The sequence below is a fragment of the Vicugna pacos genome, chromosome 4 (assembly GCF_048564905.1).
Source record: "Vicugna pacos chromosome 4, VicPac4, whole genome shotgun sequence".
NCBI lineage: Eukaryota > Metazoa > Chordata > Mammalia > Artiodactyla > Camelidae > Vicugna > Vicugna pacos.
Genome location: NC_132990.1, coordinates 58450780 through 58464631, shown reverse-complemented (window position 1 = coordinate 58464631; position 13852 = coordinate 58450780). Strand labels below are relative to the sequence as shown.

At 45.1% G+C, this 13852-nt stretch overlaps 1 protein-coding gene across 1 annotated transcript in view; it reads left to right on the top strand.

The window, feature by feature from the left end:
- The window catches only part of EPB41L4B (erythrocyte membrane protein band 4.1 like 4B), a 123020-nt gene that overhangs the window by 86312 nt on the left and 22856 nt on the right, over positions 1 to 13852 (top strand). Inside the window, exons 16-19 of the mRNA XM_072959881.1 lie at positions 2947 to 3161; positions 5422 to 5540; positions 10808 to 10933; positions 11777 to 11844. Coding sequence (XP_072815982.1) covers positions 2947 to 3161; positions 5422 to 5540; positions 10808 to 10933; positions 11777 to 11844 — 528 coding nt within the window. The remainder of the gene's footprint in view (positions 1 to 2946; positions 3162 to 5421; positions 5541 to 10807; positions 10934 to 11776; positions 11845 to 13852) is intronic.

Below are 13852 nucleotides of genomic sequence, written 5' to 3'. Positions count from 1 at the left end.
AGGTTTATGGAGCGCCTTTTGTGTACTAAGCAGAGGTCTCCACGTTTATAAAGTGGGATATTTGATATAAAATAGACAGCCCAGAGCCTGGGACAGAGGAAGTATGAGAAACACAGTTGGGGGAAAGGCTGGTTCTCAGACCTAGAAGTGCACCCGGAAGTTGCCTGACCCGTCTCACGTCACAGGGGAGGAAACAGGCCCAGAGCAGCTGTCCAAGCTCCCTGCCCACGGCCGGGCAGAACTAAGACGAGAAGCCAGGTGTCTCAGCAACAACTCGGTGACTTTTTCCTGCCACCATGACGGCCTCCATGAGGAGGATGGTTGCCCTTGGTTATGTTTCTGATTGAAGAGATGAGGCTGGACTGTGACCCCAGAAGCCAAAGTCACACCTTCTTCCACATTGGTACACACAAGCACAGTGTGAGACTGTCCTGAGTGGAGTCCCTAGGAGGCAGCCAGGGTGGACCACTGACCCAGCTCATGGGGGGACAACCAGTGCTGTTTCTTCCGGAATGCCTCCTTCATCTGCAGCGGAGACCCCCTTCTCCCCTGGCACCCCACAAGCCAGGCCTGCAACCCCCGCCTGCAGCACTTCAGAAGCAGCCCAGAGGGCTGCTCCCCTCACCCCTGCACTGAGTTAGTGCAGCCCCGCCCCATCACAGTCTCCTAAGGAAGAGACCGAGGAGTCCTCCACATGGCCCTCAGACTGAACTCCCTAAAATGTAACTCCCAGCATGTCCCGCCTTCTTTGTTTAAACCCTTTCCCCGCCTCCCTCTCCAGCCCTCCTGCTCTCTCAGCCATCCCTCATGTGCTCATACTACCGCTTAGGACTGTAATCACCATTTCCACCTTTTCACTTGAAAGATATTCCATGAAACAAATAAAAAACAGGAACAAAACAACACACCTCCGCTGAGTTAGAGCATGTGGGTTATAAATGGGAGATAATCAACTACATCAAGCATAAATAAATAGAATTGTTTGGATGTTATAACTAGAAATTCAGTTGTGGCACCAGCTTCAGGCATGGCTGGAACCAGGGGCTGAAATGATACCATTAGGATTTTTTCTGTCTTTCCACCTGGCTTTAACCTCTGCTCATCTTGTCTCCTTTTGTCCATTGGCCACTTCCCACAGGTACTTCTTTATGTCCAAAGAATATGGTCATAAGTAGCCTCAACTTTTATCATCCTCATAGCCAGATCTAACTTATCCAGAAGACACAGTAGATGCAGCACCTTGGGCTCACAATACTTTGAGGGGCCTGCAAAAATGTCTTAATTTCTTTTAAAGTCAGAAGAAAAAAATGAACTATTAGTTGAAGAAAACGATTTAATCTCTGATATTAATGCATTCATTTTTATACAAATGTAGTTGTAAAATAGAATTTTTAACTTTTTTATAGAGAAGAGATGAAGGCCAAAGTGCTTAGGGCCCACAAAAGTCACGATAATGCGCTGTTTGACTCTTAAAAAGAGAGCCCTTGTCAGTTTCCGTGTGTGAAATCTATGGAAAACTCTGGTCCTGATTAAATCATATCCCAGAACAAGTCATCCTACCTGGAAGGGGGGGAGAACTTTGACTGGCCCACCCCTGAGGGGAAATATCAACCTCACACAGTTACAAGGAATGCGGTTTCCTGTAAGAAAAAGGATTCCATTTCAAGAATGTCCACCAAAATCTGACTATCTCCCCTAAATGGTCTCCCCTGCTGAGACCTTGCCCAACACTTTCACCAACCCCAGGAAGCATAGTTGCCACCACCTCCACACTTCCTTAGTAGCTTGCTCTGGTGTGATTGTTCCTGATGGAATGACAGAGTTTCCTACCCTGTGGTGTGAGCACCTTGAAGACAGAGTGAAGGAGTAGGCAGTAAAACTCCCATCTATGGGAATGAACAGAAAGAGGGGTTAGCCTACTTAGCGGTGTGAGGAGACCTTTGATCTGGGTCTTAAAGGCTGGAAATTTTCCTGGAGGAAGGGGTGTTTTAGCTGGGTTTAGGGATGAGAGAGGGCTCCAGAGGACAGAAAGAGGCAAAAGGCACCAGAATGGGAAGGACTTGGGGTGTAGAGAAGAACGTGGCAGGAGATGAGCTGACAGGAGCAAGATCACAGGATGGTGCGTGTGTGGGACACGAGTGACACGTAAAGGAATTTGGATTTTATCCTGCAATCCTAGACTCTTAGCCTCAGTCCATGGAGGGGCTATAGAGAGCCTGAAATTGAGCGTGAAATGTTGTGTCTTGGTGCCTTTTTCTCCATGGTTTTCATCAGATTTGTAAAGGGTTCTCTGTCTTAAAATGGTTAAGAATCACTAGTAACATAGAGGTATTCATGCTTCCAGAGGGAGAAGTGCCATGCTCTAGAACACAATCAGAACAGTTGTCTGGCTGCTGCTCTGTGGAGGATGGGCTGAAGGAGGAGTAGAGGCAGGGAAGTCTGTTTCAAGAGCCTTAGGAGAGGACATGGGCTTAAAATAGGGCAGTTAATACTGAGAGGCGCAGTTGGAATTAGATGTTGTAGCAGGACCATTAACAGGTGCCTTCTGCAGGGTGGGGGTGATTGAGAGGAGGAGGAAGTGAGACCAAGACTTTTAAGTGTCTTTCATGATCTTGTCATAGGGTGGTTAACAGATTATCTCTTACTTTGATGATTGATTTTTATTTCCTTCTCCCATTTAGAAGATGTCTTTTTGAAAATTGAAATCATTTAATTTCAAACTTAGAATTTCTTTAAGGGTTAACATCTCTGATATACACAAATTTCCACTTTCTGCTTTTCCTTTGAGTGCAATGTTGCCATTGAGTCCTGTACTATAATAACCCTGTGGATCTATTTGTGAAACCTATTTCACTCGGTTTTCAATGCTTAGAGAACTTTTAAAGCACACACAGGAATATCAAGGCTCTCTGCTTTTCTAAATCCTGACTTTGACGCCCTCCACAGCTACCCGCTCCCTTCCCCAGGGCTCAGCAGCTCAGACCGACTGCCTTTCGGCCTCGAGGAGAATGGGGGCACACCGTTCACTACCAAAGCTTCGGGAAGGCACCACCATCACCACCACCAGCACCAGCACCACACGAACTATGGCCTCTCGCTGACCCTGGAGAACAAGGAGGGGCCTCTGAGGTCCCCAAACTCCAGCAGTAAATCCCTCACAAGTGAGTAGGAGTTTAGGGGGCATGGTGCGGGGAGAGATGCTGCAGGGCGTGGGTGAATTTCCTAGATGCTCAAGATGGCCCCTAGCCGTACAGCAGAAGGGGGGTTATGTCAGTGCTGGGCTACTGGGTCTAGGCAAGAGCAGACAAGAGCCTTGTGCAGTTAGGCAGGGGCTGCTTAGGGATGATGGTTCACCAGTAAACTGATTTCGTGAGAAGGGAGCAACTGTCTCTCTACCTCATTCCATGCCAGTTCTCTGCTTCTGCCATATCCAGCACTGGCTCGAGCAATGGAACGGAGACAGAGGGGAGTGAGGTGGTTGAAATCTGTATTTTCCAACCATGGAAAACCCCTTCTGTCCCATATCTGACAGCCCATTTCTGAGAGCAAGGTGTCAGATTGATGCACTGTTACAGGTCCCAGTGAGAGAAGTTACAGAAATGGAAAGTAAGCAAGTAGAAACGTTTTAATCAATATGACAATGATTTTATATGTCTTGAAACCAATTAAAATGAGGGCTTGGGGTGGGGAGGGTATAGCTCAAGTGGCAGAGCGCATGTTTAGCATGCATGTTTAGCATCCTGGGTTCAATCCCCAGTACCTTCTCCAAATATAAATAAATAAATAAACCTAATTACCTCCCCCTCCTAGAACAAACAAACAAGCCAAAAGTGTGGGCTTGGATTTTGTATGCCTGTTATTTTCTTTTCATAGAAAATCACTTTTATTATGTTTTACCAGAGAATTGATCTGTGACAGGCTGTGGGGGAAGAACTTGTTCTTTATCACATATGGTTTGAAAAAGCGCCGAGGTAAAGGCTTGAGTCAGGAAGCTTTGATTCCTGGCCTCACTGTTGAGCCAAGTCCCTCCCCTCTTGGATCCTCGGTTTCCTCATCTATGAAATGCAGTGGAGGGTATTGAGATGATGGCCAAGGAATCTTCCAGGTCTGATATTTCATGAGCCTGTGAGCCAGTGAAAAAGATGAGCCATTGAGCCTTCACCTGTAGACTCTGGGTAACAATTCTGGGTTGGCTGAGCTAGAATTGGGAACTTATCATCTACTTGGTGTTGAAAAATTAGCACTCTGTCCCCTTATCACTGTCCACGCTTCCCTTGCCCTAGGCCAGGCCTCATCCTTTTGGATCTGGATAACTCTAACAGCCCACTAAGGGACACCTCCTCCAGCGCAGTCTGCAAATTGAAACTATCAGAGCGGGAGCACTTACCAGATAGCTTTGACCAAATGCCTTAGGACCTCTGCATGGTGCTTCACTGTCCTGGGATAAAGCCAACACTTCTGAGCTTGGCCCCAAGTAGACCTTCACAGCCTGGCCCTGCCCAGGTCTCCAGCCTTCCCCCACACTCCTCACTGCACTCCAGCTGCGTGGAATTGCTCTCTCGTCTCATTAAACACTGGGCCATGTCCCAGCGCTCTCCTTTGCATCTGCTCTTCCCTCTGCCTGGAATGCTTTTCTCCACCCTAGTGAACTCCTACACATCCTTCAGGAACCAGCTCAAATGTTGTCAGTGGAGCTTTCTCTAACACCCCTTCCCCATTCCTGGCTTTGGAGTGCTTTCCCTCTTACTCTGATACAATTAAACCAATCTTTGATCACTATTACTTGGAGTGTCTGCACAGGCATCTCTCTCCCGCACTGGACTAGAATTGTATATCATCTCTTTAGTCCAGCTTCCTAGATCCCAGTTGTTAACAATACTTGGCTCAAACATTTATATGTAAATGAATATTGACTATTTAATGTCGTAATGGGTCAAAACAAGCTAGTGGGAGGAATGGTAGTAAACTAATCCAACATGCAGAGATAAAAATCAGTGAATTTGATTTCAGAAACATAACATGGTTTCTAAGAGCACACTCGGCTGTCTGTTAGCCTGAACAGTTAGCATAGTGCTTTCCCATTAATCAAGCATTTGCACATGAATTACCTCACTTAATATTCACCACAATCCTGCAAGGTACGTAATTTTATTTTCATTTTAAAATGGCTCAGCGGCTCAGAGAGGTAAAATAACCTGCCCAGGGCCATTCAGCTCACACATGGGGGAGCTAGGCCTTGAAACCTTGACCTTAAATGTTCTCACAGCCCATCTGCTAGTGCATCACTGAGGGATTCAAGCTGCCAGAGGAAGAGCCAGGCAGAAAGGCCCTGGGGGTCAGGCTCTGACAAGCACCTTTTCTCACCTGTATTTCTCTGCACTTTCAACCTTTCCTTGTTCAATTGCCGCTGGCCACTTGTAGAACTGAGTCCCGGAGCACCTGCCCTGTTCAGCGAAGCCGCTGCCCATCTAAAGAAGCTGGAACTGGAAACTGTGAAGTCTGCTGGACCCTGGCCTGCTCTACACATCAACATAAATAAGGTGCCAAGGACTGGAGCTGGGCGACGAACATGGGCCTGGGGTTCATGTCAAACCTCTGATTATTACCCTGCCTGCCTCCTAAACCCTGTGCCTTTGTCTTAGAGGGATTTTTGGCTCAATCTTTCCTGACAGTTCTGTTCAGTGTGTCTCTTAGGAGCAGACAGTCACCTAGAGTCTCTTTGGGTGAATTTCAGCACTAGGCGCTGCCCACGGGGCTGAGGCCAACAGGCTGGATGTGTTAGTGGTCTCTCCGTCCTTCTAACTGAATGTTTCATGAGGGAACCATCCACATTTTCCATTCTATGCCTCTGTATTCTTCTCTACAGGCTGCTATAACACATAACCATAGACTAAGTGGCTCAAACATCAGACATTTATTTCTCACTGTTCTGGAGCTGGGAAGTCCAAGATCATGGTACCAGCTGATTTGGTTTCCCAGTGAACCTTCCTGGCTTGTACCTTGTAGGCTTCTCACTGTGTCCTCACTTCCCAGAAGAGAGGGCTGTTTCTCTTTTCCTCTTCTAATAAAGCCACTAATCCATGATAAGGGCCCCACCCTCATCACCTTACCTAAATCTAATTACTTCCCAAAGGCCTTATACCCAAATACCATCACAATGGGGATTAGGTCTTCATACATGAATTTTGGGAAGATACAATTCAGTCCATAGCATCCTGGCACATCGTAGATGTTCAGGAACTGTTTGCTAATGGGAGGAAGGGAGGGGCTTGAGTAGGGAAGGAGGGTGAGAGGAAGGGGTGGGGTTGAAGTCAAGCTCTCTTTTGGCTTCACATGTTTTCTATCCAAATAGGCAGCCTTTTAGAAGCCAAGTCTTATCTTAGAACTACAGAAAGCTGGTTCTGGATTCAGTCTATCATTTAGTTCAGACTTTTCAACACCTCAGACCAGAGGACAGGAAATGGCCCTCTCAAGGTCACAGAGCAGAGGCTGACTCCTTGGGCCCCTGACTCCTGGTCCAGTACCCTTTGCTCTCCAACATGCTTCTTCGTTTTCTACACCAGGGTTTCTCAACTTTGGCCTAGTGATATTTGGGGCTGATAATGTTGTGAAGGGGCTGTCCTGTGCATCATGGCCTCTACTGGCTAGATGCCAGCAGCACCCCCCACCCAGGACTGACCACCAAAAATTGTCTCTGGACATTGCCCAGTACCCTCTGAAGGGCAGAATTGCCCCTGGTTGAGATCTGCTGTTGCACACATATTTTAATTTTTTAAATCCTCAGATGAACAGTCTTCTTTACTCATGGATCATTTTTTTCCATTCTAATCCTTAGCTTTGCCCCTTTATAAGAGGGACTAGGGAGGATATGGAAGACCTGGCCCAGAAAGCACCCCCTCCTTACCGGCACTGATGAACATGGGAAGGCTACACCTCCTATCTGGGCTGTTCCTCCATCAGTGACACCCCTCTGGCCCACACTAGGCTTCCAGGGTTTCTTAGAAGGCCATCCACTCCCTTGCACTCCCACACCCCAGCAGGGCAGCCTAAAGTCCCTCTGATCACTAAGGGGCCCCAACTTCAAGGCCCTGTTCACCCACCAGCGAATTCTCACCAATAAACATGTAATTTACATTGTTTACATAACCATGGCATTCTGTATTCCGAACATGTTTCATGCAACACGGATTCCTCAAACATGCATTTCTGAGTTGTGAACATGCGCATGACTGATGTTTCAATCGTTTTTTCTTCTATACCACCCTCCCTGATGGCCTACTGGAAAGAATTCTTCCTGCAGGACGGCACTTACATTCATTCAATCGATAAATCTGTACTGAGCAGGCCCGTGCTAGGCGCTGGGGCGTCAACCCAATGCATTATGTGCCCCGGGTTGGTCTTCTTTCTCTTTGTCTCTTGGTTTTAAACTTTCATTCTGCAGTTCACGCAATAAATCTCTTTTACAGGGGCTTACCTGGAGTTTGGCAAAATCCAAACGTATTTTGCAAGGACATACAGCATATAGTAGCAGAGAACTCACAAGCTCTATATAATTTGTAGTTGCCATGGATATTGGTGGGACATCAACAGTAGTGGCTGGCTCTGGGTTAAGATGTAGCTAAGACCACTGTGAGTTACTGACCGTTTCCATGGAGCTCAAGCAATAACGCCCCTCTCTTCTCCTCCACTCGAAGAAATGCATCAGAGACCATATGGACTAGAGTGATGTCAGATAACCTTGACTCTGTCCTAACACACAAGCAAAGAATATTACTTTACACTAGGATTCTTTATCATTAATAAAACAATCCTTGCAACAGACTTCACAGCTTATCATGAAACCACAGTTGGGAACCAATGATTTTGATGGCTTTTAAGGTTTTTCCCAGTCTCGAGGATCAAGAATCCTGATTCTTCTAAGGTTTGGATACGTTAATGGTAAGAAGACATTTTCATTGCCTAGTTCCAAAGTTTTACCCAAAATTATCACAGGAATTTAAATCTCATCAGATGTCACACGTGTAAACAATTTGTATAAACGATTGGAGACTGCATCTGATCGTTTCTTTATCCCAGAATGACATCCCCAACAGAAGGACCGTTTCCAATTATAATACTATCAAAGCCCAATCATCATTCATTTGTATGTTTTGAAATCTGTATTTCCATATTGAATGATAAATCCTCTTTCCACAATTCAAACTGAATATAAAATACAAAATATGGTCATGCAAGACAGAGAAAGCGCAGCATTCTTGCAGCCATCCTCCAGGCGGGAACTGTGCTCTTGTGGTATGTCCAGAAGTTTATCCCTCACAGAGAAGCCTTTCATGGAAACACATTCATGTAGTGTTAGTCAGATTTTCCAAAATTTATGTTGGTCTTCACCTGAGTCAAGTCATAGAGCTGAACAATGGCTCCTACTTTGTCAGATAGAACGAGAGGAAGCCAGCTTGAATTTTATATACAAAGAACATTTTAGAATTACTAAATTCAAAGGGGAAATCAGTGCTAAATTCTCACTCTTACTTTAGCAGCACTGAATTTTTTTTTAAAGTAGGTCTTTGGTCATTACTGTCAGTGTAACTATGCCCCGTAAGCAATTGTCAAAAACCTCAAATGGGCTTTAGAACTACTTTAAGTCTTGAAGTCCAGCATATCACCCAAAAAATTAAATCTAATTTAAAAACTAACTCTTCATACACCAGTGAAAACACCCATGCTAGTATTAAATGATTATCTTAATGTTACAGGATTTACAAACAAGATAAATTATCCTAAGGCTATACTGGAAAGCTCATCTTTCGAAATAAATAAGTTACTTACTTGATTTTTTGGAGAATGCTAAGTCTCTTGGGATATTGACTCCATTCAAAAAAGTCTGTTATCTTTATACCCAACTTGATGGCTTAGAATCACTAGCATCCTCCTATCTTTGCTCTCTTTTTAAAAAGATATATATTTTTCTAACCATAGAATCTAACATGAAAGTTCCATTCATCTGGTTTTTCCTTCATGTAATTATCATAATAACCTTATGAGAAAAGAAACTGAGTCTCAGAGAAGTTAAGGGAAGCTGGTGTGGCTGGGTGGTCACGGCTCTAGCTTTAGAGTCACCCCGTCCTGGGTGTAGATCTTGGCTCTTCTGTGTGCTTCCTGTGTGACCGTGGGCAAGTGACTTACCATTGCTCTGCTTTGTTTTTCTCACCTATGTTATGGGGATGGTGGTAGTGTCTACCTTCAAATGGGATTGTTAACTGAGACGGATTCAATGAGATGTGCGTATGAAATCCTTAGTCAGTGCCTGGTCCATATTCAGCTCTCAGTAAATGTGAGCTGTTGGCATTATTTTTCTTTTCTTCTTCTTCTTCATCATCATCATCTACTTCTTCTTCCTCTTCCTCTTCTTTTCTCTCTCCCCGTCCTCCTCCCTTCCCTCTCCTTCTCCTTCAAAAGCATCATCATCATCATCATCATCTTTTTTATGATGCTAGTAAGAAAAAGAGCTGAGATTCAAATCCAGGTCCTCTGTTTATCTTGATGTTTTGTGAAATTGCCGAGTTCAGCTTGTTGCACCAAGTGCCCTCCATGTGTTCAGAGGTCCCACGGGGAGACTGCATTCTGTGCCCTCTTTTCTTTATTCAGTGATGTCAACCAGCCAGTTGCCCTGTGCTTCCTCTAGGGCTTCCATACTACTCCCGCTCCATGTACCAAAGTGCTCAATAGGACGTGTGATTTAGCGAATGAGATTAATTTTGGTACTTGCAGAATTTGAGGCCTTTAGAACATTTTGTTCTTGCCCCGGTACATTGTGGCCAACGTGCCATATTAAGTCCTGATGTTACTAGGTTGACTTTCAGCAACTATGTGGTCGTCTAGCTTTCCTATTAAACACATCTCTTCCAATAATACCTATGTATTATTATGATCTTCTTCAATAAATGTTTATTGAGCAGCTGCTGTGTGCTGAGCACCATCTTAGCACTGGGACATGCAATGACCACAATAAGCATGGCTAACAATAAGATATTATTTCCCAGAGTGATGTGTGTCCCATCAAAGATGATTTCAAGTTATATACATGGATGAGTATTTTTGAATGGTTATGTCATTATCAAGACATATATTATAATAAATATGATAGTCACCAAGTCTATGATTTCAAAGATGTTCTTTCTTAGGCAAACTTATAATAGGTAGTCCCAGGGTAACCTTCCTTAACTGGATCATATGAATTATAGGTATGTGTTTAGTTAATGCATGAAAAATGGCAAAAACAGGAGAGGTAGAACCAGATTATTGAAGTCTGAGACACACTACAATGAGGCAATGAGATTTCCCATTGAGAATCACAATTTGCAGCAAGATTTATTGTAAAAATACTAGTGAATATTCTGTAGTCTTTCCCTTGACCCAGCAAGTCACAGAATTGAGCCTTTATGTGTCCGAAGTGGTAGTTATGGGGGAAGTGGCACTGCACCCGGGCATAGGAATCTTGGAGCTGAGTCCTGGTTCTGCCACTGGCTGTAGCTGTGTGAATCTGACAGAGTCTCTTCTCTCTGAACGTTCCTCATCTTCTGGCTCATGGGCTTTCTTATATGTCCTCCCTCTGCTTCACACAAGAATGAGAGGATGCACCTGTGAATGCTTTGCAACTAATAGAAGCCCTGGTACAACTGGGAGGAGCTGGTGACACTCTTGTCTGTATGTTCAGGTCTGTGCTATTTGCAGTGATGACTGATGGAAAGGGTAAAAGTATATGTTTTCTTTGTTTACCATCTGTTGTGTGTATTTTGGTTCATCTCAGGCTGAAGAAAAAAAAGTTTCTGAGAAGACTCTCCAGACCCCACTGTTGCCTTCCCCCAGGGCCGATCACGTGAAGTGTAACATTTTGAAAGCCCAGTTGGAGAATGCTTCCCGAGCGAGTGCCCAGGTGTGTGCCATGCACGTGTGCCTGCAGTCTCATGTCATAGGATTTCCTCTGTGCCATGCAGAAGAGAGAGGCACTCCAGGACTGAGATGCTGTGTCAGTCAGGGTCCAGCCAGGAAACAGGAACCACACCTGTTATGTGATCAGAGCTTTTAATATAAAGAGTTATTAACTGGGGTAGTTATTCGTCGGGTCAGTGAAAGGGCCATCTCTGTACACCATGTTGGGCATGAGGGCCACAGATAGCTGCATCTCGCATTGACTCCCAGCGTGTGTTCAGCTAGCCTAGCTGGCTGAGTGGGTGTCCCTGCCTTCCCCACCATTCTTTGTGGGACTCACCAGAGGGAGGAGGACAAGGCTTCTGTCAAAATCATATGACGTGACTCCTCCCCAGCTTGTTACACTGATGTGAAAGGACAGATTCTGAAGCCTTCGGTGGGCTGTGAGTGCTGTGGGAGCCTAGAGCTGATTATTATTCCTGATCTAAAATGTAAGGTGGGGGATTAAACTGTGGGTTCAGTTGTTCCCACACCATCCCTTTCTCATTCAGTCCTGAGCTGGCACTTGGCAGGTGCTCAATAGGAGTATGAATGTGAGCACTGATTGTGTTTGAATGATTAAGTGTTAATCCCCATGGAGGGGGAATGACTCAAGAAAACACTTTTTGTTGTTGTTGTTAAATTACATAAACACCAGAAAAAAAGTTGTTATTGACTGAGTACTTGATCATCTCTCCTCTCTGATACACCTTCACATTTCTATAATCCTCTGAATGGAGGAGACTTGAAAAGGTTTTTGCATGCCAAGATATTCAGTTTTGACTAACCTGCCTGTTTTCTTGAACAGGTTGGAAAAGAGGAATCACCGTTTGTAAATATCAGTAAGAAATCCAGTCTTCAGGACGCTAATGTAAGGTCTGTTGCTTCTTGTTTGAATGGGGAAACAATAGTATCATCAACATTAACCTCAAAGCATTACTCAGGAGGGCATTTGCTAATAAAATGAGAGGGAAAAGGAAACAGAGAAGGTGAGCCTGAAGAGAGAGAAAGACTGTCTTTTGGCGCGGAGGGGGAGTATAATTAGGTTTATTTTGTACTTAATAATTATTATGTCTTTAATGGTGGTACTGCAGATGGAACCCAGGATCTCATGCATGCTAAGCATGCACTCTACCACTTGAGCTATACCCTCCTCCAAAACAAGACTGTCCTCAACAACTTCCTTTATGTCTCAGAAATGCCGCTTATTCTCAGTCTTAATATTTCTACCTGCTGTACCGACAAAGAAATGACTTTGAGTTCCTTCTCAAGCATGGAGATCTGACCTCGTCATTTCCCTGCTTAAAGTCAGGGTGGAGTCCAGACTCCCTAACCGAGCACAGGGGTTCCTATATGACCTGGCTTCTGCTCGCTGTCCCAGCTCAGTTCATCGCTCTTCCCTTGGTCCAGTGACATGCTCCTCATCTGAGCCCCCTGAAGTACAAGAACCACAAATGTTCTTTAAAACCTCCAGGCCACCACCAACCCAAACCCAGAGGAAAACCTTCCTTTCCTGATCTCATAGAAACACTCTTCCCCTCTCAGCCCAAGTGAGTAACAACCTTCAATCATGGCAGCCCCATCGACATTGACAGTCTACTAACACTGGTGGGGTCTCTCTAGGATTGAGTTCCCTAAAATGGGTTCAAGGAGAACTGCATCAGTATCTTGTTAAAAACAAAGACTCAAGTCTTACTCCAGATCCTTTGGCAGGGAGCGGGGTGGGGATAGAGAGAGTGTCGGAGGAGGGGAGGGGTGAGGAACAAGAATTTCAACAAGCACCCCCGGTGACCTAGGAACCATTGCCCCGGGGCATTCTTACACCCAATGCTAAAAATAGAAATGAATACTTCTCTATGTCATCTTATGATGCCTGGTCTATGTTCTTGATATAAATTTCTCTCACCCCAGAGGCACATGCCCAGCTGCCTCCTAGGCTTTTGGAAACCTTAATTCATCTCTTCCTACTCTGTCCTGCTATCTCCACCAGTTTTCCAATCTTCGTTAATGTATGTGTTTAAGTGAAGATACAATTTTCTAACTACATCATTTTCTACAATGCAAGTCCTGCTAATTTGACTTTCATGTTATCTCCCACATCCATCATCTCCTCCTCATGACCCTAAGCCCAGCCTTCCCCCAGCAACTCACCATTTCTCATCTTGGATAACCACTATTATAGTCTCCTAAGACGCTCCTGTCTGGCCTCCTTTCACCAGCATCCTCTTTGTTGCTCTAAGGTCCTTTCTAAAACGCAAGCGTGACCCCGCCACTCCCTTGCCTAAAAGCTTCAGTGACTGCCTTTGCCTTCATGTAAACAGCCTGAGGCACCGCATGCCCTGGCCCCTGCTTTCCCCTCTAGCTGCCATCCTCTGCTCTTCCGAGGAGGCCTCACCCATCAGCAGTTCCGGGTCTCCTCTCTGTCTCCCACCTTGGAAGTCTTTTCCTCCATCTGGTTACATGTAAACCCCTCCTTGAAGCTTTCCAGAGGCCAACCATCCCACCCAAACAAGTTACGTGCTCCCCGCTGTGTTCTTCCGGGGATACGTTCAGTTGACGATGGGGTCCCAGCTTAGGAAACCACGAGCCTGGGATGCGTTGACTCCAGTCTCGTATTTGCTCATTCACGTGTTTATTTAACAAGCTTTTATTGGGCACTGGCCACGTACCTGTCACCGTATCAGGCACTGAGCAGAGGGGACAATGGAGGCCCAGAAGTGTTAATTGACTTGCTAGAGGCCCCTTGCTGAGAAACTCAACTTGTTTTGATGGTTGTTGGTGCCAGAAGGTAATTTCTGATCTTATAAGTGAAATTAGTTCTGATTACTAGAAAAAATGTGTGAAAGCTTTTCCTTAAAATCCCTGTTTCAAGTGTGCGCATTGG